This window comes from Malus domestica, chromosome 10 (genome assembly GCF_042453785.1).
Source record: "Malus domestica chromosome 10, GDT2T_hap1".
Classification (NCBI taxonomy): domain Eukaryota; kingdom Viridiplantae; phylum Streptophyta; class Magnoliopsida; order Rosales; family Rosaceae; genus Malus; species Malus domestica.
This window is the reverse complement of record NC_091670.1, coordinates 39,398,625-39,420,781: the sequence shown is the minus strand read 5'-3', so window position 1 is coordinate 39,420,781 and position 22,157 is coordinate 39,398,625. Positions and strand designations below refer to the sequence as shown.

The window sequence follows — 22,157 nt, the reverse complement described above, 5'->3', positions numbered from 1 at the left end:
GTGTCACCATGCATTGTGGCATACAAGGAGTATTGAAAAGAAATTCCGATCCAATAGCATCCCATAAAAAGGTGCCACCATGCGCAGTGGCATACGAAGCAACCTTATGAGCAGCTTGGTTGCCATTCCCCTAGACATAATAGTGTCCAGTTAATTACTTAATGTTACAACTTATGTACAAATTGCAAGTTGCGTGTTTTACAAGGATGTCTTGTAAAACAAGTTATACATTTAGTTTGCTTATATAATTGGGAAAAAAATAATTCTATTTGGTCAACTTAATCAAGCAATAATGTCAATTTAATTGCCTTTAAATATATAAAACAAAGAAACATACAACTGTATTAGAGTATTCAAACCCACGTTTCAAGTTTAGGTGAACATCCAACTATTTGTTGTATAGATTATAGACATCTCCAAGTACTAACCACTCACAATAAAATTTACTTAATTAATATATATCGTCCACGTGACAACTAATAATACTAGTGAAAAACTTTAAAGAGATCAAACTACAATAGAAGAAAGTCCTTCATGTGTAGTGTAATAGTAGTCAAGTGCAATAACAGTTGGTTTTTTTCTTTTCAAAACCAGGATTTTAGGTGTTTTGATTCTAAAGAGGAGGTTTGAGAGGCTTAGTTGTGAAAAAAGACCTACTAAATTCCAATCTAGAAACCAAAATTTGAAAGATAGAAGGGAAACATGATCTTCTATTCTCTAGCTACCTAAACTTTTTCTTGGTGTTAATGTTTGAAATATCCACGAAATTGCCAATATTTTCGTTTAAATATCCAAAAAATTAAGGATCGATATGAAAAGGGGGCAAAATGCAAACTTCATCTTATATCGGTGAGATATAGGAAAATCAATGAATATCGATGATATTTACCGATTCACTACAGAAAATTTGTTGAAATGCATTGGAGATTTCGAACTTTTGAATTTTTTGAGAAAGTTTTCACTAATTTCGATTAAATCTAAATGAGTTAATATAGCCACTCATTGCAAAATTTACGTAGAAAACAACCGATATCGATATTTGTATAAATTTGCATATCGATATTTCCATCTATATCGGTATTTTAAAAATTGCTTGGTGTTCATAATACATTGATTTGTTTAATCAAATTACAATTTGATCTTCCGTCCTTAAAAAAACAATTTGATCTTCCGTGGCAACATATTTATACTCATACATATCCAATGGCACAACTAGCCAAGAAAACCTACTACCCAACAACTCCAAACACGCATATACGATTGCCATTTACATACAAAAAATTGATTCTTTTAACAATTACAATATTACGCAGTAGTTCTCGTAGTTTCAACCCTTTCTGTATGACGCTGAATGGTCACAGCCACCTCTGAGATCCTTTCTCCGACGCGTTTGATGATCTCCTTTCCGGGAAGCTGGTGCTGGTGCAGTGGCCTGGTGTTTGTGTCAAGGTAATGGAGGACCATGACCAAAACCATGGAGGAAATAAACATTGGAATCGGACCGAAAAACCATAGCAAAAGAGTGAAAGAAAAATAGAGTGCTCTAAGCCCAAGTGACCAGAAATCACCTCCCCTTATGACCGCCATCTGCACGTACCACGCCGGAATGTTACTGTCCGGCATGCTGATCAGATAGTTTGCATGGACAAAGTGCCTTGCTGATTGAACAAAGCATGCGAAGGCTAGAAGGAAACAAGTTAAGAGGCTTATGTATTTCATTGTGAGGATTGATGGGTCGGTGCTTCCATAAATTAATTCACTCTGGAAGACTGTCTGACTCGAATTACTTCCGATCCAAGCTCCGATGAGGGAGCTGAGAGTTAAGGAGATGGAACACAGAAAAGTTGCTGCTGATGTGTTGGATGAAATCACACTTAGGGCTGTGCCTACATCTCTTTTATCAACCTGCAATTGAAGGTATCAGGCACAAAGAAAATTAGGTTACGTTAGGGTAATACGTAGCGGATCGGATTACGAAAGCAGCTCAACAGACGCAATATGAGCCCCAAATTAGGTCATGTTTTTCTTGGACTTGCGTCTGTCGAGCTGAGTTGCTTCATAATCTGGTGCGCTAATTGAGAAAGAGGGAGAGATAGTACTTACCTGCATGATTCTTTCAACCCAAGCTCTTTTGTCATGGTTTTCAAAGCCAAGAACTGTGGTATGAGGGAGATGGATATATCTGTAGAGAAGGATGATGTGATAGACAAACATGATTAGCAATCCACTTGGGACCAAAACCAGATCAAGGTCCTCCTTTTCAAAACTCATAATTTTGCTTTGCTGGTTTGCTAACTTCTGATCCAGGAAATGGGGGATTCAGTGGATTCTAATTAATTTATGAATGGATTTTTATTATATATTTCCCAATTATGGTAGGAAGGAAGGAGATCATAATTTCCATGGATTAATTTGTTGAAGGGAGCTTTGACTTCAATTTGGGCTGCCTGCAAGAGCAACTCGGATTTGTTTATTATTATTTATGACTAACTAATTGAGACCACATGACCAATCTGCGTTTTAGGATACTTAAGTATGACGGTATGCGGGCTCTCTCTTTCTTTTTTCTTGTGGGGAAGAAAAATGTCTCTCTTTTTTTTTTTCCTTGTGGGGAAGAAAAATGTTAAGAGCATCCCTAAAGATATCAATCTTAGGTGGAATACCACTGTGTATACTTGACATTAAAAGTTTTTCCAACTGAAGTGTTATTTGGTGACTGAATTCAAAAGTTTTGTGATTTGAAGTCAAATTTGACATCAACGTCAAATTTATTTTTAATCTATTTTAATGGTGGGTCCCTTATTTCACTAACATTTCAACCAATATAAATTTTGTTCCAACATTGTTTTAATAATTACAACCATTTGAAATTCTATTTAAATAATAAAATAACATTTGACAATTTGATTCAGTTGGAAAAATACAAAATTTGATATAAGACTTTAAATTGCCACATCAGTCATCAATTGTAATTTGACTTTTATAATTTGAGTTTGACATTCCTTTGGAGATGGTCTAAAGTAGGGGTGGAATTTTTTCCCGAAAATCCCGAACCGTCTCGATCCCGTCCTGAAATTTGACCGAAAAAATCCCGAACCGAATTTCCCGAAACCTTCGGTACCCGAAACCGAACACGTCCTGAAGGTTTGGGTTGGGATTCGGCCACAGCTTTGAAAGCTTTCGGTAATCCCGAACCGAACCGATTATTATATATATATTTATTTATTTTTAATTTTTAATTAGAAATTACTTGAACCGTTGGATTTGTTAAAATCAAATCGAATCGTCCATTGAGTTAGGTTAGGTCATTTGTAAGCTGGGTGTTCTCTCTCTCTCATACTCACTCTTGCTCTCGCTCAGTCTCTCGGTCTCTCCGCTCTCGCTCACAGTCCCTCTCTCACAGTCCCTCTCTCACAGACTCACAGTTAGTCGGAGCGAACCCTCTCGCTGTCTCCTTCCTCTCCAGACGTAGTGTCCTCTCACGCTCGATCGTGGTCCTCTCCAGACGATATCCTCTCGCACTTGCTTTCCCGGCTGAAGTCCAGGTTCGTCTTCGTCTTTTTCTTCGTTTGAATCCCACCAGTTTTCTTCTCTCTCTCTCTCACAGTCTCACAGTCTCACTCACAGTCTCGCCGCCCGTGCTCCCGTCGCTCCACGCCTCCGTCAAATCCACGCCGACTCACATTTTCACTCAGAGTCCCGCCGCTCCTCATCCTCCACAACTCACGCAGACGCAGGACAAGAAGGAACCCATTGAGTCCTAAAATCTAGGTTAGGGTTTTTTATTTTCACTGGGTTTTGTTCTTTAGCATTTTCGGATATTGAATGCCTCTTTAATGGAGTGTGAACATATTCGGAATTAGGGAATGCCTCTTTAATGGAGCAATTTCGGATATCGAATTATGAACTATTTGCGTATTTTGTTGAGTTATTGCAAATTGGTTCAACTGATGAACCAAAAATTAACTTGATTATATTATATTAACTTGATTATATTCAATTAACCTGATTATATTGAATTAACTTGATTATATTCTGAGATAAATATGTGTTTGACTTTGATATAATATATGTGTTTATGGATTAGTTTATGGAATGTGTGTGATATATTATGGAATGGATCAGTTTATGGATCAATTAACTTGCTTTAATCTTATATGAATATATTATATATGCTGAAGTGTGTTGTGATATATTATTGTGCATTATCAGGATGGACGGGTCTGGTAGTGGTAGTGATAGTGGTAGCGGTAGCCAATCACAATCTACTAGTACACCTAGGACCCTGGATTCGAAACAACCATTGTTGTCACAAGGGGTGATGGGGGATCAAGTTGTTGCTCACACTTTCAATAAAAAAAGACTTGATTTGAAATGTGTGAAGTGGATAATAAAAGCGGAGATGCCTTTTAGGGTGGTTGATCAAGAGGACTTTAAAGATTGGATCCATGACTTGAATCCAAAGTACAAGCTTCCAAATTGGCACAAGGTGGCGGCAACGGTTTTAGAATTGTATTTTACAAAGAAGGGAAAAATCACAACAAGGGGAAGGGGCCGAAGGGGCAAAAAGGAATGAACTTACTTAAGCTTCATTTTGGTTGCATGCACTTTCTTGCTTATAAACTATGTTTTGCTTTTGGTTTGTAACTTAATCTAAATTCATTCGGATTTTTGGTTTGTAAAACTTAACTTATTTCATTTTGGTTGCATGCACTTTTAATTAACTAGTTTGGTATACAATTGTGAACTTAAGCTTAACTTGTTAGTTGTTGCTTCCTTGGTATGAAAATTGAAACTGATGGTAATGTGAAACTGAAATTGTGATATTGTGAAACTGAAACAGGCAAGCTGCCTGCAATTGTTAACCTTTTTTTTTTTTTCTGAAAAATGGGTGGGTTTACTTGTTCAAGAGCTTAAAATTGTAAAAAGTTTTAAAAGCCCAACATTTTGGGCTTCAAGGCCCAATCCCGAAGTGACCCGAAACACTTTCGGGAATCCCGAATTTCGGGATCCCAATAGTTTCGGGATATAAAATCCCATCCCGAAATGTTTTGGTTTGGGATTCGGGTTAGGGGTTTGGGATTCGGGTTAGGGGTTTCGGTTCGGGATCCCGACCTGAACCACCCCTAGTCTAAAGGGACTTTCTCAAAAGTGACTCTTCATAGACTCCTTGACACAATGTTTTATAATGTTGGCACATAATTTGACATTAAATTATAAGGTGACAGAGAATTCATAAAGTCCCATTTTGAATCTCCTTAGCATTTCTCTTTGGTTACTTTGGAAAGAAACTTCGTTAACTAATTACGACAACTCTCATATTAATTATTAAGTAAAATCGATATAATGTCAGATGAGACTAAAGTATAGAGATTACGTCTTGCATTTTTTTCTTTTTGTCAAAATTATCTTAGTAATGACTTTAAGTATGTATTCTGTAATGACATGATCTATCCAAATTTTTCTATTTTACTTGGTTGGTGGTCTTTGTTGTGGTTTCTACTTTGCAGATTTGTCTTGGCCAAGTAGCCATACTTCAACGCTAAAATCTGAAACTTATAAAAATATGGTTGGCATGCGAGACTTTTGCCCAAGAAATTATGCATGTACCCTTTGTTTAATGTGGAAATGAAAAAGTAGGAAAAGTCTCCCAATTGTATGTATCATAGCAAGAACAATGATTCAATAATTATAATTTATTAAATTAACTTAAGAAAAATGTTTGAAACAGTTGCTTACACGTGCATAAACCCATAAATTATACTAAACGGTTTTATGGCATGCTTGATTGGACTCGAGAAAACCACAAATGAGACACCAAATTATTCAAGTTTGAGATAAGCATATCACATTGATGATCTAATACCTGGTTGTTCATGTATGCGATAAATAATTTTAATATGAGTTCGTACTTATCATTTTTATTCATTTTCGCTAATCTAAAAGCACTTTATGTGATTTTGAGCTTCTATCCGTCTTGTTATAAATAGGGTAAATAGCAGTTGATTTAGTTACATAATAGTCGAAAAATAACATAATTGAAAAGTTGAAAATTTGCGTACCTTGAGGAAATAGCATCAGCTGAGAGAAGGCCTCGCAGAGAATCCTAGCAACTTTTCAAAACCCCCATCCGATCCAATGAACTCAACCCATCAAAGATTGGCTTGCAATCTCTAAACACCGAGTTCATCATTGCCTAATTGAAACCACTGTTGAATTCGGAGTTTCCTTCCCTCGTATTCCCACAACCCCATCCCATGAGCGCTGTCGAAAGGCATGACCTGGCTTCCTCGAACCAGTTTCCGAGCAAATGACACAGTATTGCGAGAGCATGATCGAGCATCGCCACAACAAGCGGCAACAAGCTGGGGACTTTGACTCCCAGGAGCATCAGGGTCGGGAGTATAGTTTCATATCGCGGCGTTTGTTACGGCGATGTTAACAAATTGGGTTAATTGTCAACTAAAATGCACAAATCAAACTTAAACTCACAACGAATTTCGGAAGAGGAACTGGATTTCATTAACGTAGATGTTAACATTACAATCTTTCAGATACTTACCTACATTTTCTACCCTAAACGCAAAAGCCAACACCCCATAAAAATAAACATTTCATCAAACACCTCGCCTGCGCAAATCATACTCTTTTCAATCTGTACTAAAACCCCATTGGAACCTTAAGCCCTCTCGCCCCTTATGCGCCTAGCGAGCTGGATATCCTTGGGCATGATGGTGACCCTCTTGGCATGGATGGCGCAGAGGTTGGTGTCCTCAAAAAGCCCGACAAGGTACGCCTCGGCCGCCTCCTGGAGGGCCGCCACGGCGGAGCTCTGGAACCTCAGGTCGGTCTTGAAGTCCTGGGCGATCTCACGGACCAGGCGCTGGAAGGGAAGCTTTCGGATCAGAAGCTCGGTGCTCTTCTGGTACTTGCGGATCTCACGGAGAGCGACGGTTCCCGGCCTGAAGCGGTGGGGCTTCTTCACTCCGCCGGTGGCCGGAGCAGACTTGCGAGCCGCCTTGGTGGCCAGCTGCTTGCGGGGAGCTTTTCCTCCGGTGGATTTCCTAGCGGTTTGCTTGGTGCGAGCCATTGGTGGGTTGGATTGGGGATTTTTGATTGATTTGTGAGTGGTGAGTGGTGAGTGGGAGCATTGGCTATGGAGGGATCTTATAGCGGGATGTGTGAAAAATCGAGATGGCAGACGACGAACTGAGGCCGTTGATTTAGTGGAGTTATCGACGGCTGTGCCTAGTTTGATGGGTTATTGTTGTTGCGGATCGCTGACGCGGCGGGTGTTTTTGTTGTGCGCTGGGCGCGAGTTTCAAAATAATGGCCCGATATAGAAGTGACTTTGGCCGTTGATGCTTTGGTAATCGACGGATGTGGGTTGCTTTAGGAGGTGTAACACGGATCGAGGATCGGTGACGTGGTTACCTTTGTTGTCTTCTGCGGTGGAAGTGGGCCGGGCTGCTATATCATTAGGCTTATGTTACTGGTCACATTTGAGGACACAAAAATTTAGTAAAAAAGTGGAGGAGAAATTATGAGCATATGCAAAGTTGCAGACTAACCTAGGCAAAAATGTTATTTTAAAATGGCAAAATTCAATTTTTAATGGGATATATCTAGCTTAGGTTAAAATAGCACAGAGCTCTTCAAACGGTCAGTTTAGCTCCGACTCTTGCACAAGGGTCTTGAAGGGTCAATTTAATCATAGGAAAAAACCGGTAGTCAATGAAAATTAGTCACCTGACACTTTTTAGCTCATAACCTCTCACATCATTAGAACAGTATTTTACACTAGGATTGTTCTTAATTATCGTATTTGGTATATTAATCTCATATGTGATATTATTGATGTATCTTAGCCGCAACTTCATTTACTAGACCTTTGGATATGTGATATGTTCAATCATTGGTCAAAATGACGTTGCGGCCAGATGCAACGCTTTAGTGGTAGACCCTTGAGTCACTATGATATCTCCATGAAATATCCACATGATAATTGCGAAGCAATTTTTCACTTGGAATTGTTAGATCATTGAGGTCATTGTTTGGTGTAGTCGACATGCAAGTCTTTAGATTTGATTTTCATCCAGTTGGTTGGAACATACGTACCTCATGAAAACTATAGCTAGCACAAAGGTGAACAGTCAAACTCATTAGTGGAAGGATGTCATCCATAACATGATCAAGTTCAACAGGAAAATTAGGAATTAAACTTGAACATCTTCAAATATTAGTGTAACGTCAGACCAATAAAGAAATAGGTATCTAAAAGAAATAGGAGAAAAAGTTAGGAAAAGGATCCTCGCTGGATTTTTTTTCTGAAGATCTTAAGAATTTCATAATTGTGACTGTTTATCGTATATCGTGTGATTAGTTTTCGTTACGTACTATTTATATTTAATTTTAAATTTTAAAATAATTTTTAACCGCACGATGTACGATAAACGATCATGGTCATGAGATCCTTAGGATTTTAAAAAAAAAATGATAGATCTCGAGGATCCTTTTCCAAAAAGTTATCGTTTGAATATCAATTTCCTAATAAAGTACCTCATACATTCTGTCTCCCAGATGTTTTCTAACCCATCACAGTTAGTTGTGCGAATTTAGGCTGGATCTCTGCTGCATGATGGCCGATCCGATTCAAACCTCATCATCCTCTTTGTCTCTCTTCCTTCCTCAAATGGATTCCACCCACTACGATATCCTTTTTTTTTTCTTTTTTTCTTTTTTTTGTTTTTGACAAGAAACGATATAGTGATATTTCATTAATCACCACAAAAAAATATAAGGGTGTCATTGGGTACATAACTCCAATGACCAAAAAATTGATCTGGAGTGAATTCGCACAATTAGACAAACAAGAATAAACCCCTAGCAGGCTACACAAGCACAAGCCCACAATTACCAAGTGCACAATTGCACCAATACAAATATGTTACAATAAACGATAGACACAACAGAGATATACCAGCACCCACATTAGTCATCGCAGAATAGCGAGGCCACAAAAAGTCATTGCATTAAAGCTAGACCACATCAAGTCTTCGTTGACAAACGAGACTACATAACTCATTGCTCAAAGACGAAGACCAATTTAGCCAATATAACAGCGCGACCACTGCGCCCGCATAGCAAGATATTGTCCACTTCGCAATCTCACAGATTTGTTCTTGGGTTTCGGCATGAGAACTTCCCAGGAGGTCACCCATCCTATGACTGCTCTCGCCTTGATGCGAAAATTAACTTAACACACAAATTTAACCATCTTTTGACAATTGTAGTATAAGTATAAGTATGGATCGTTATGGACCGGGGATTAGGAGGGCTTGCTAATAACCTCTAAACTGACTCAAAAATATAAAACTAAACTTAAAAACACTTAACAAGACTCACAAGACTCAAAGCAAACTTAAAATACTCAAAACAGCTTAAAACAACCAAATAAACTTAAACTAGACACTAGGAATGACTTTGGACGAAATTTGACTTTTACTTGAATCAAAACACTTAAAAACACAAACTAAAACAGATTTGAAACACTTTGAAACAAGAAACTAAAAGAGGGGTTTTGATTTGGATAAAGTTGAAACAAACAAACAAGTATGAAAAACTAGACAGATTGTAAAACGAATTTGAGAAATAAGATGATGGATGGGATAGCTAGAGGCTTTTTCTCCACACATGACATGTATGCAAACAACTCGATTTCCAGTTACTACTTCATTGAATTATGAACGACAATGCCCCAAATTAACTGTGACATCACTAGTTAACCCTCAGATTTTCCTTGTTTTATTAGATTGGATGACATCATTCGACAACCCAAAACATTCTTCAAAAGTTCCTTGTACGACATCATAATAGAGATACAATCAAAGATCATTACGTTTAATGAAAATCATAAGCATTGACAAAGCACTTGCAACTATGACATCATGTCACTCATGCTAGAATTAAACTTAACGCGATCGTTTATAAGCGACCTCCACTACTTATGAATATAAGTTTGTAACGATTATGTGAAACTTTCTTATATTCTAGCATCGGATTTATGCACGCCAATTAAGTGTCGACCCTTAATCAAAAAATACAAATAAGTTATCAATTAAATAGTTAAGCCAAATGCATTCACGATTCAAGAGTTCATAACTGGAATTTATCAAATCATATTACACACATAATCATGGCTTTGAAATCACCCCTAGCTAGGCGGGGTTTAGCTACTCATGTTCACAACAAAACGAAAGAAAATGAATTTAAACATTGGAAACAAAAGAAAGAAAACACCTAAACGCTCCAACGATCCAAGTTGGACAGCAAGCACGTCCAAGCACTTTCCTTCCCTTCCTTTGCTACGGCACAAGGTGTTGGTGAGTGTTTGAAGGTTTGTTTGTATGGAGGAATGGACGTGAAGATGAATGGATGTGTTTGGATGAAGGTTGTATTGAAATGGGATGAATGATCAAGCAAAAACTCAACTTCTCATGGCTGCACACACATACTCATTTTATAGAGGTAGTGCACGGCATTTGGAGGGAAAATTGAGTGGTGTGTGCAGCAATTAATGCATGAAGTGGTGTTGAAATGATTCAAAGGTGAAAGTGAAGTGATGAAGCAAAACATAAGGGGTAAAATAGAGTGGTGTTGCAGCTATGAATGCAAGTAGGGAACATGAATGATTGTGCACATGGTAAAGAAAGGAAATTGAGGTGGAATGGTGCATCAATGAGTGCATATAGTGGAGGTAAAAGTTGTATGAAATTTGATGGGTGAAGTGGACAAGGATGGTGCACGGCAAGGAGGGGTAATGAGTGTAATGGTGCATGAAATGAGTGCAAGAAATCTGGTGCATAAATGAGACAATGGTGATTATGCATGGCATGGGTGGAAATGTGAGTAAGTGGTGAATCAATGAGTGCAATGAGTGGAGGTTAAAGTGATGAAATGATGCATGAAATCTGAAATGATGGAGGGAACAAGGAATGGTGTAGCAATTGAGTGCAAGGAGTGGACAAGAATATTGTGCACATGGTAGACAAAGGAAATGTGAAAGGTTGCTGCAACAATGGATGGAGTGCACGGTAAAGGAGTTGTCCATGTGCCTTCAAACTTGATTTTCTGCACTCTTTGCCTTGTGTTCCAGCTCACTTCCACATGTACTAGCTGTTAGACAACTTTCACACACATGTTTTTCATTATTTCATCTTGCAAACACCAATTTTTGGCCACTTTACACCTCTTCACACATGCACCTACTGCTAGACACTTTCACACACATGCTATGCATCATTTCAGCTTGCAATTATGTGTGTAGTTACTGGAAATGTGATTACAACTTGTAAATCAATCCAACAAATGACATCTTTCACTTCTTTTCCTTTCAAATTGTTCATTAAGTGTATGTATTTGCACACTTCCACACTTCAACTTTATTATTCAGATTTTTGCATATGTTGAAACCCTTTTTAAAACACCAAAAACGTTCATCCAACTTGCTCCATATGCATGCAATCCATTTCAGCCCAAAATTGCTCCAAAATGAACCAAAATGCACTTTCTTACCAACTTTGTTATTAGGACCTACAAACACACGAAAATAGCTTAAAATACATAATTGACTAAGAAATAACAACATAAATGCATAAGAACAAGCTAACTAAGTCGCATAAATATGCTCCTATCACGCCTAAACTCACTTAACTTCGGAGTTCTTACGGGATCTGAAGCCATTGAGTTCCCAAAATGCGTCTTGCAAATGGGAGGTGAGCATGTACATATAAGGTATGAATGATCCTTTCCCCCAGACGATGTGGGATCTTACAGCTCGCAAGGTGAGTGATGCACAACTACACTACTCCGAGAAGGGAACCACAAGCCAACTCATCTCAGTGGGGACGAGGACACTCAACCCAAGGCCACCTGCAAATTCACTAGTTAAGTGAGATTCCGTTATCCAAAAAATCAAGTAGCACAAGACCAAGTTGCATAAGGTAGTGGACATGCTTGGAATGAAACGCACAACAACCGAGAGCTGCTGGATATGTGCGCACAAGTTGGCGCATCCACAAAATTAGTCGAGGAAAGTACCACAACCATGGAAAACAAGCTGACGATGGTGGATCCAACCACTTGCAGCCATGAATACAACCCACACCAAGAAAACGAGTGCCAAATCGAAGGAGAACCTTGATATGGCGTGACTCGAATTTGGGTATGAGATTGAAATTCATGGAAAATTGCTCACAAAATGGCGAGAGGGAGACCCGGGAGGGGAATAAGACGTACGTGAAGGCTAGAAAAAGGGTGGTCAGCGTGAGGTCAGGGGGCTGGGTCGTGGATGGAAAGGGAGGGGAAAGAGTTCTGGGATGAGGGAGAAAGGGAATAGAGGAAGGGAAGAAGGGCTATGAGAAGAAAGAGGGAAGCTGCCACCGGCTCCTAGCCATAGCCAGAGGTCGGCATCTATGGAGGTAAAAGGCTAGGGTGTTTTGAAAGGAGAGAGATGGAACTGTAAATGAAAGTTAGAGGTGTGGAGTGCTACCCACTATGATATCTAGGGTTGGTAGATTGCTTTAATTTGTACAACATGATGCCGTTTGAGTCCGATTCATAGACAACAATAACTAGTTGCAACCAAAGTTGTATTGTGTAGGTATTCTCAATTTGAGCTAGAATAACGTACAACGATTCCCACATAACCATTGTGAGACTTTTTTTGAATTTATAATTTTTCTAATTTGTCTGGTTATGAGTTGTAATAAGTAGCATCAATTCCATCTAAGATTTTTTGGTGAATTTGTAATTTACGTCACTTGATAAAAATCAAATTCGGTGCTTTCGGTTCGGACCGTTCGGTCCATTTGGCAGCAATAAATTCCTAAACCGAATATTCGGTCTTTTGGGCCGAACAGCAGGTAAGTATTCGGTTCACGTCCCCGAATAGGCAATTTATACTTTCAACCGTCCAATTTGGTGTGAGTGAAACCAACTAGAAGTAACGAGGACTAACAAAATCGCAGCTTCCATTTTCCCCCAATTTCACCAATAAACAAACGAACCCCATTTTTCCCGCATGCCTTCTCTTTCCCCCGACTTTCTCCATTTCTCAGCTCTCTTCTTCTTCTTCCCCAAGAATCTCACTCGCCGTCTGAAGTCTGAACCAGTCAACCCCGCTGCAATGATACACAGTCACCCCATTTCCACCACCATGACGACCGCCGATTGAGCATTTGCTGCTGAATTCTCATCAGCTTTGATCCGAAGCCGGAACAGTGAGCACTAAACGATTGTATTTGTAGATAGGATTGCGCAGCCATGGTGCTTCCGCTCCTGAAGCTCGGGACTTTGGCCATCAAAACTCTGAGCAAACCCGTCGCCGCCAGGCTCAAACATCAAGCTGCAATGCACCCCAAGTTCCGCCAGTTCATCGTCAGCATCGCACAGGTGAATCATCTTATTGCTGTTACTGTTATGATCTTTTAGCTAACCATCGGAAGCTTTGAACTTTCAGATATAGTTTCAGATGGGCGTTTGTATTTCGTTATAATAATATGATCCCAGTACTTTTTTTGGTAAATTTTTCTTGCCCCCGTTTGAATTGAGAACAAAAGGTTGAGAGTTCTTATTGGTGCTAATTCAATTTTTGAGCTTACCCATTTGGGCGATGTAGTTTTTATTGTCCCAGCTAGTGCTTGTGAATCGCATTTAGTCCCATCGTTCCGTTTCGACATACGGGTTGTGTTCTGTGGTGTTATAAAATTGTTGTTTGACAGTGGTGCTGGAGTTGAGCGTCTGGATATACTTCACTTCTGCGGAATCCTTTCGGGTTTCTGTTAGTTTTATCTGCTTGTAAATCATGTTATTGTATGAATATGATATTACAAACATTAAGTTCTTACGCCGGTTTGGTAGAAATCTACATTTTTTTTTTTTAATGGATGTGAAGGGGTTTACTTTCTAATATACTGGATTCAGGCAAACCATCGAATGACCACGAGAATGCAAAGGCGCATATATAGTCGTGCCACTGATGTTAAGATTCGCCCTTTGAATGAGGAGAAGGCTGTGCAGGCTGCTGTGGACCTTATTGGCGAGCTCTTTGTCTTCTCGGTAATATTTACTGGTACTTGTTTGTGCAATCACTCATAGCTATTTCTCTTCTGTTTAAGATTTGATTCTGATTTATCAACGCACACTGGAAGGCTCAAGCGAAAATAAAATATGTAGATTTGGGATATGTCTAATTGCATAAGTAGACGTGTGGGAATCAAACTCATTGCAATCAGCATGTAGATGGAAGTCAAGAACCAAGATTCTGCTTGGTGATAATTGTATACATGCATGCCCCTGTCTAACAAGAAAAAATATTGATTGCTGTATTGTTGGTCGAGGACTCAAAAAACAGGTGATTAAACTTATTGGGGTGTCTGAGAAATATGGCTTCCTTTCATAAGTCCCATATGCTTTGTCGATGGGAATTATGCGCTGGCCTAGGATTCTTTCGTATGTAACATTGATGAGAGGGAGAAAAAAGAAGAGGTTTTTTTTTTTTTTGGGGGGGGGGGGGGGGTTGGGGTTGTTCTTAACGTGTACAGAAATCTGACTCACATACCATGGTTGTCCCACTAAAACCAACTATACGTGTCTCGATTGTTCTGTAAATACTTATGTGCATAAATTTCTATACATATATAGGTTGCAACAGTTGCTTTGATATTTGAAGTGCAAAGAAGTGCTCGATCAGAAGCCAGAAAGGAGGAAGCACGCAAGCGAGAACTGGAGGTATTTTGGCAATATCTTCTTTAAGTATTAAATGATACTGAGTCACTGTGTTGGTTTGCATTTGTATGGCAACCTTGACATGCTATTATGTCATAGATCGCATGATTTATATAAATTTTTTATTCAGTTGCATTTTTACCCTCTTTTGAACAAATGACCTCCATTCCTTTTCAAAATGCTAATGGATTTGAAATAAAAATGGTAATTCCTTATGCTCTCTAGTGAACAAGATAGTACAATATCATCTTTTCAATTTCTGATGTGGATAAAGTACGATCTGGTGACGAACTAGACATACATAGCTTATCCTTCTAAAGCCAAATGAAAGATAAACACCTAGAGCATGCCGACGTTAATGGGCATCGGTATCTTCTTACAAGCCAAGGCAACTCTTTAGGGAAGAGCTAGTCTAAGGTTGGGGATATCTAATTCAGGGAAAATCTTGGTGGATTATCACGAAGCCTAAGATCACGTTGTGATGAGTTGGTTAGACTTGTAATGTGAAACAATCATATCACGGTTTCATGGTAATTATATATCATACTATGCAGTATGCACAACCCAATTTCTGTTTCACACTACATGCTTCCTACAAATTTTATGGCTGCGTAACTGCCTCCCTGTTGTTCACTGTTTTTCAGGCACTGAAGCAAAGAGACGAAGCCTTATCAAGAGAAGTAGAACTTCTTAAGGAAAAACTTGAAGAACTAGAGAAGCTTGCCAGGGGACGTGGACTTAGTGGGATTATCAGTTTCAAGCGCCCTGATACAGAATCTGCAAAGTCAGTAAAGCCAGCCTGATCATATCACAAAATTCATCTCATAAATTTGGTTTTTAACCCGATTTTAATTCATAGAATGCCCTCATCGCCGAGATAAAATTTTCGCCCTTGATTCTTTTGACCGCCGGGCATCTTTTAGATTGATGCCTGGCTTCATTGCCTTCGGAATTATAAACGTTTGTTAACAGAGAGATGTATGCCAAGTTAATGATGGCTTTGGTGGTGTGACATTAACTTTCCAGCCGTAATCGGTTTTTGGAATGCAAAACTTTTACACATTTGGAGGCAGAGGTTGTGCAAAGAGAGATTTTGATGTCAGTAGAATAAGAAAGAGAAACAGGTTCGCTCATCATACAATATTGCAGAATGAGAAGGGAAAATGGAGAAAGTAGTAGGGCAAGGTACAAGGGAAATGTAGCTCACTCCCCTTGAGAAACCACCGGTTCAAGTGGAGGGTTGATTTAACAAAAATACGTTCAACTTAATGGAGATTTTTCACGGAAAGAGTAAAATGATTGACGGTGGACAATCTCAAGGATCCAAGTGAGAAATTATGTCAATCTTAGAAGCCATTTTATAGCTAAAAAGCCCCCTTATAATTTTCTTCTATCTCCACAAACCGGCATCAAATTAGGAATCTGATGGATGGTATTGGTAGTAGTGGATGCTCTCTTGGTCGATTTGTCTTCGCCTTCATTCTATTAAACCTATAATCCCTACAACTCTTCTTTCTCTTTTGAGCATGACCATTTATTACATTTATAGTAAAAACGCTTATGAGTAATTTTTACAAAAATAGTCCTGAATGAGCGATTACAACAGTTTAGAGTCGAAATACCAACGGAATAAATAATTAACTAGAGATGTTGTAATGAAATAGTATTATACATAAACAAAAGGATGAGAAATGCAAAAATCTTGTGTAGCAAAAGTAATACGATAAAAATAATCTTCTTATGAAAATATCACTTTCAGTAGTGTACCAATTTTATTCTTTCATAGATATTTTAAAGGAGGAGATATGGACTCAACAATAAACATGACAATAAATGAAATAAATAAAGGGCGTCAAAAGTCCAAATCAGTCTCCCATGTCCATATCAAATAAGTTCTTTTTATTTGAAAAAAAAAAAAAACCATAACTATGTTTCTCTCAATTGCTACTAAAAAAATGCTACCATGCACTTTATTGTTGGACATGAAATCTTAAGTTTGATTCTCACTCTCACACTATTGTTTATATCAAAAAAGAAATGTGCAACAAAGTGAAAATTAGATGTCATAGACTACACATTTTCAAATTGTCGTTAGTGAGACTGAGGATAATTCCATTGTGGCTTCACCAAGACAGTCCGCTCTTGCAAAGGTCGGAAAGACTCACCGAGCCATCTCAGCCTTCTTATGGCGACCATGCCTCCCTATGGTGAATACTGTGCGATTCACACACGTCAGGACTCGAACTCAAGTTGTGGAGTGTGAAATACGAATCTGAAATTTGTCCACAATTACTGTGACACCTCGTGGTGGTTCCATATATTTGGGAGTTTTAACGAAAAGCCCGCAGTATTGTTCATTTTAACGAAAAACCATATTTTTACACTAAAAAGTCAAATCTAATACTATTCACTTTACCCTTTATTTTGTCCTTATCGTTAAAACTCAAAGTTTTCAAACATTTTTCATTAGTTTTTCTTATATTTAACTGGACTTTTATATTTTTGGATTTATATTTTAATCATCACAAGTCAAAAGGCAATTTTCTTATGAGAAAAATAATGGTGCTTATGTCATTTGCCACCGCCCATGCATCCCACTCCTTTAACCCTTTTACCAGCGTCCACGCTGGCCGCACTTGTGCTTTCACTTTCCACAGCGCGCCAGCCAGACACGGAGAGAGCGAAAGCGAGCGAAAAGAGAAGCCACCGCTCCTTCCTTCTACAGAAGTCAGGAGAGACCCCAACACAAATCCACACAAAAACTACTCACCAAAAATTTGTTAACTGGCATCAAACACTTTGAGAGAGACTATTGGGTAAGCATCTCCTTTTCTGTTCGAATATTTCGACTTTCTCTTTTCTTTTTTAGCTTTCTCGCTTCCACACCTCTCGTCGTTGCCACCCCAAACCCTCTCGACCTCCCGATCCCAATTCTCTTTCGGTGGTGAGCTTGGATTAACTGCTGAATTTCATCACTCAATTCGCATACCATTTGTGCGCGGTTGCTTCTGATCAGTAGAGGTTCCACTTCCATTAGTATTGGTTTTCTTTCTGTTTAAGTTAATTTTATTGATTTAGTCTGATTTATGGTGAATTTTCGTGATTGTTATTCGTAATTCAGGTTTTTTGGCTCTGTTTATATGCTAATCTTAGTGGGTTTTTGGTAATCTGAGATGGGTTTGTGTGTGTCTTGCTAAAGCCTTGATCTTGATGGATTTTCGATAATCTGAGATGGGTTTGTGTCTGATTTGTGATTTGTAGGGTTTAGAAGGGGGCGGGTGTGTGATGAAGGGTTCAAAGAGCAATTGCAAGTCCGCTTCTCACAATCTTTTCAAGGACAAAGCAAAGAACCGTGTTGATGACTTGCAGGGCATGTTCATGGACCTCCAGTTTGCTAGAAAGGAGAGCCGCTCCATCGATGCTGCACTCCTCGAAGAACAAGTGCATCAGATGCTACGTGAGTGGAAAGCCGAGCTAAATGAGCCCTCCCCGGCTTCTTCTTTGCAGCAGCAGGTAAACATTTTGATTTTGTTTTGAGTGCATATGTGGAACTAGATATGTAATTAGAAGCGTCCTGTTGCGTATATGTAATACATCAACTTATGAAATATGTGGTTATGTTTTTGCTTTAAAGGGTCTGGTTGTGAATTTTGGTGTTTATGGCGAATATAGGGTGGCAGTCTTGGTTCGTTCTCTTCGGACATTTGCCGGCTGTTGCAGCTGTGTGAAGAGGAAGATGATGCCACTAGTCCATTAGCTGCACCGAAACCCGAGCCGAATGATCAAAACTTGCAAGTTGGAGAAAGTTTGGTCTTTCATGAGGTGGTTTTGCACCCTTTATTTTTCTTTTTTTTGTTCGCTCTTTTCTGAACTGTTAAACTGTCTTTGTTTTTTTTCTTTTCAATTTCTTTTTGTTGTTTATCCATATAGCTATGTGCTTTGTTCTTCCGCTTTGAAATGAAAAGTGAATCAGTTGTATATGAGCACTCACTGGTGGTTGCAAACACCATATATCAGGGATTTAGTGTGAATCAAGGGCAACAGGAACATGCCATGCCGTTGGCTGATCAGAGCAAAAGCTCCCCTTCAGGAGTTCGCAATGTTGCTGTTAACAATTTGGAAGGGGCTAATCAATTGGACTATCATCAGTTTGAATTGCATCAAGACTTTGAGCAGAGTTTCTATCCTTGTTTTAATGCCACAGCTTTGAGTGGGGAGGACACATTGCCTCAGGTTTCTACTTATCTACCGAGTATTTTTCCTCCGCCATCTGCTTTCTTGGGCCCAAAGTGTGCACTTTGGGATTGCCCTAGGCCTGCTCAAGGGATGGACTGGTGGCTAGACTACTGCAGTAGCTTTCATGCTGCTTTGGCATTGAATGAAGGACCACCAGGCATGGGTCCGGTCCTTAGACCTGGGGGCATAGGCCTGAAGGACGGCCTACTTTTTGCTGCTCTTAGTGCAAAGGCACAAGGAAAAAGTGTTGGTATCCCTGAGTGCGAGGGAGCGGCTACTGCGAAGTCTCCATGGAATGCACGTGGTAAGTGCATGTTAGCTGTTTTTATCCTCGTTTTGTTGTAAAATTTATTTAGAAGTCATGAGTGACTTTTGTTGTGAATTTGATCTGATCAAGTCCTTGTGATTCCAGAACTCTTTGATCTTTCGGTTCTTGAGGGTGAGGTAATCAGGGAGTGGCTCTTTTTCGATAAGCCTCGAAGAGCTTTTGAGAGCGGCAACAGAAAACAGAGGTCATTGCCAGATTACAACGGACGAGGTTGGCATGAGTCGAGGAAGCAAGTGATGAATGAGTATGGAGGGCTGAAGAGGTCTTACTATATGGATCCTCAACCATCGAACCATTTTGAGTGGCACCTTTACGAGTACGAGATCAACAAGTGCGATGCTTGTGCCTTGTACAGATTGGAGCTGAAACTTGTTGATGGGAAGAAAAATTCCAAGGGCAAACTAACCAACGATTCAGTTGCTGATCTGCAGAAGCAGATGGGAAGGCTTTCCGCCGAGTTCCCCATCGATAACAAGCGCATTGTCAAGGGCAGGGCCAAAGTTAACGCAAAGGTTGGTGTCGGAAATGTCTACCACTCTCCAAATCGAGGGACAACCACAAATGCGACTTTTGACTATGGATCAGGTGCACCCTACGACTACCTTCTCGACGACGTCAACGGCTATTACATAACCTAACCGAAAGAACTTTGATGGGCTGGAGTAAGGAGCATGCCCATCCTTAATCTTTAGTTTCCATTACGTAGTGTGGCGGGGGTCATGCATTTCTACTATGAAGTCAAGCACATTTTTGGCTCTATAGACACAGCGCAAAGAGCTCGTCGCACGGAATGCCGCCGACGCTCGAGCATACTCTAACTTCGTCACTTCGTCACTTCGTCACTTCGTCACTTCGTCGCACTGCATTTTTATTAGCTAATTGTGATATGATGAAGGGTGGTATTGGATGGATGAAATGAACACCATTTGCCGCCAATTATCCTGTGTTTGGGCTTTAAACTTTTGTTTAGACGGCATGTCGTCTTGTTGGGTACATAATATATCTATCTTATTATGCAGTTTCTATGTTGTTTGTATGTGTTTAAAACCATCCCTCAGAAATTTGTAAATGCTGATTTTACAATAATTCATTAGGCAATTACTTCCAGATAATTTTCACCTTAAACTTCCAGATAATATTTACTTTTACTTTAAATAAGACAGAGGAAATCAGAATTAGAAGAAAGCAATAAAAGAAAGGAAAACTAACGAAAAGTCTAAAAAAAATTATTTTTTAATTAAAAGTTTTTTTTAAAGGTATTGTGAATATTAACAGAGAAATGTATAAATGTGGTTTTTCGTTAAAAGTGAACAGTACTGGAAGTGTTTTGTTAAAACTCCCATAAAAGAAAGGCATAAATTCCTGAGAAATGACATTTTCATAACAACCTAATTTCGAGGGCAGATGAAGAGTTGAAGACTATCACAAGCGAATCAGCGTTCAAAAGCGGCCAAACCATCCTGTAACTTCGTTCCTACGTTAATATTTGTTTCTTACTAACCTGAATCTCCATTGTCAAATGTCATCCAGTTAAAATTCAACTCCCAAGTCTCTAAACCTGTAAACAGGTTGGGTTTATTGGGTTTGAACCCGACCCGTTAAGTTAACGAGTCACCCGAACTCAACCCGTTAAGCTAACGGATCATCCGAACCCGACCCGTTAAGCTAACGAGTCATCCGAACCCGATCCGTTAAGCTAACGGGTCATCCGTTTCATCCGTTAACAATTATTATTATTATTTTGCATGAAGTTTATTTTTTGTTATTAAGACTTTACTAAAATTATTAAAATATCCTCAATTAACGGGTGTTAACGGGTCCTAACGGGTCTAACAGGTTGATCCAAAGTGAACCGTTATTTAACCCGACCCGTTAAACATTCATCTAAATACAAATATTAACGGGTTGGGTCGAATCGGGTTAACGGGTTGAGTCCAAAATGCCAGGCCTACAGGTCTCGAACGAAAGGGGATATAAGTTTCAAATCAAGGGACTGCGTTTTGCACAGATCTGTGATGGTGGTGCTGAAGCTTGCTTGGCATATTCTACAAGAAGCTTCCCCAATCAAGTTCTTCATGTCGCTGAAGCGAAGATAAACGATAAAAGCGAGTTACAAGACTAAAAAATGCAGAACCTAACATTCAAGAAGGTCTCCTAGAACAAGTTCCGGGTTATCGATTCCTCTTCAGATGGTTAAGAGAACTCAAAATACCAGACACGAAATCAAACAGAGGCACTCACATGCGGCATTCAACGCTGGTGCCGTGGCTGCAGAAGGGACAGCTGAAGATGGTGTCAAGCTTGTCATTCCGCTTCTTAGGAGGCGGTTTTGCCGATGACTTCCTCTTCCCCATTGCTCAAAATGTTTTCTGCAACATCAGTATCTCGTCATTAAAGGTAGCAACAAGAATGTTCCCGAATAGCAAATTTCGTTCTGAATAAAAGGAATTTGGGATTCACAAACAAGCATCTCAGCATTGTACAATGGCAAAGCATAATCCCATTCAAATAATTAAATATAAAATAAATAAATAAAGAGAATATCATAAATTATGAACAAATAATCAAATTCCACACTAAATTATATGTGCAATCTGCTATTTGCTGGCAAAAACATGCACGCAAAAATCCACCACAACAAGAACAAAAACCAAGTTTTGTCCCGCTTTGTGGAGTCTGCTGTATAAATTTTAAAACAACACTGCATTTGATTTTGCGTCAAGTATTCCGTTAGCTTCACGTACCCCATATCTTTTCTTAAAATCTCTTTCCACGCAAAAATCCCCCATTAAAAAAAAATCAAAGC

General features: G+C 39.2%; 4 protein-coding genes across 6 annotated transcripts; 2 read left to right on the top strand and 2 right to left on the bottom strand.

Moving 5' to 3' along the window:
• Nucleotides 1-1,080: 1,080 nt before the first annotated feature.
• Nucleotides 1,081-3,015, bottom strand: LOC103446362 (uncharacterized). Of its 2 annotated transcripts, XM_017335067.3 has the most exons (3): nucleotides 2,104-2,401; nucleotides 1,569-1,905; nucleotides 1,081-1,432 (listed from the first exon to the last, which is right to left on the bottom strand). In XM_017335067.3, the coding sequence occupies exons 1-3, from the start codon at nucleotides 2,269-2,271 to the stop codon at nucleotides 1,356-1,358; spliced, it is 582 nt and encodes a 193-aa protein (XP_017190556.1). In that variant the 5' UTR covers nucleotides 2,272-2,401; the 3' UTR covers nucleotides 1,081-1,355. The 2 variants fall into 2 exon arrangements, with proteins under 2 accessions (XP_017190556.1, XP_008383675.1); XM_008385453.4 differs by having other exon boundaries at nucleotides 1,081-1,905; nucleotides 2,104-3,015.
• Nucleotides 3,016-6,498: 3,483 nt separating this feature from the next.
• Nucleotides 6,499-7,267, bottom strand: LOC103446361 (histone H3.2). Its single transcript, XM_008385452.4, has one exon. The coding sequence runs from the start codon at nucleotides 7,088-7,090 to the stop codon at nucleotides 6,680-6,682; it is 411 nt and encodes a 136-aa protein (XP_008383674.1). The 5' UTR covers nucleotides 7,091-7,267; the 3' UTR covers nucleotides 6,499-6,679.
• A 5,713-nt stretch (nucleotides 7,268-12,980) lies between these two features.
• LOC103446360 (OPA3-like protein) lies at nucleotides 12,981-15,859 on the top strand. Its single transcript, XM_008385451.4, has 4 exons — nucleotides 12,981-13,452; nucleotides 13,984-14,118; nucleotides 14,704-14,790; nucleotides 15,432-15,859. The coding sequence occupies exons 1-4, from the start codon at nucleotides 13,324-13,326 to the stop codon at nucleotides 15,588-15,590; spliced, it is 510 nt and encodes a 169-aa protein (XP_008383673.1). The 5' UTR covers nucleotides 12,981-13,323; the 3' UTR covers nucleotides 15,591-15,859.
• Nucleotides 15,860-17,374: 1,515 nt separating this feature from the next.
• Nucleotides 17,375-20,369, top strand: LOC103446359 (transcription factor VOZ1). 2 transcript variants are annotated; one of them, XM_008385450.4, is made up of 5 exons: nucleotides 17,375-17,603; nucleotides 18,049-18,300; nucleotides 18,460-18,609; nucleotides 18,805-19,327; nucleotides 19,436-20,369. In XM_008385450.4, exons 2-5 carry the CDS (start codon nucleotides 18,073-18,075, stop codon nucleotides 19,987-19,989), a joined length of 1,455 nt encoding a protein of 484 aa, XP_008383672.1. In that variant the 5' UTR covers nucleotides 17,375-17,603; nucleotides 18,049-18,072; the 3' UTR covers nucleotides 19,990-20,369. The 2 variants fall into 2 exon arrangements, with proteins under 2 accessions (XP_008383672.1, XP_008383671.1); XM_008385449.4 differs by having other exon boundaries at nucleotides 17,437-17,808.
• Nucleotides 20,370-22,157: the final 1,788 nt, after the last annotated feature.

Bases quoted from the DNA above. Each gene is read 5' to 3' on its own strand.
- LOC103446361 (XM_008385452.4), bottom strand. From the start codon at position 7,090: ATGGCTCGCACCAAGCAAACCGCTAGGAAATCCACCGGAGGAAAAGCT.
- LOC103446359 (XM_008385450.4), top strand. From the start codon at position 18,073: ATGAAGGGTTCAAAGAGCAATTGCAAGTCCGCTTCTCACAATCTTTTC. The intron at 18,301-18,459 runs GTAAACATTTTG...TGGCGAATATAG, and splicing joins CTTCTTCTTTGCAGCAGCAG to GGTGGCAGTCTTGGTTCGTT. The intron at 18,610-18,804 runs GTGGTTTTGCAC...ACCATATATCAG, and splicing joins AAAGTTTGGTCTTTCATGAG to GGATTTAGTGTGAATCAAGG.
- LOC103446362 (XM_008385453.4), bottom strand. From the start codon at position 2,271: ATGAGTTTTGAAAAGGAGGACCTTGATCTGGTTTTGGTCCCAAGTGGA. The intron at 1,906-2,103 runs GTAAGTACTATC...CTTCAATTGCAG, and splicing joins GGGTTGAAAGAATCATGCAG to GTTGATAAAAGAGATGTAGG.
- LOC103446360 (XM_008385451.4), top strand. From the start codon at position 13,324: ATGGTGCTTCCGCTCCTGAAGCTCGGGACTTTGGCCATCAAAACTCTG. The intron at 14,119-14,703 runs GTAATATTTACT...ATACATATATAG, and splicing joins GCGAGCTCTTTGTCTTCTCG to GTTGCAACAGTTGCTTTGAT. The intron at 14,791-15,431 runs GTATTTTGGCAA...ACTGTTTTTCAG, and splicing joins CACGCAAGCGAGAACTGGAG to GCACTGAAGCAAAGAGACGA.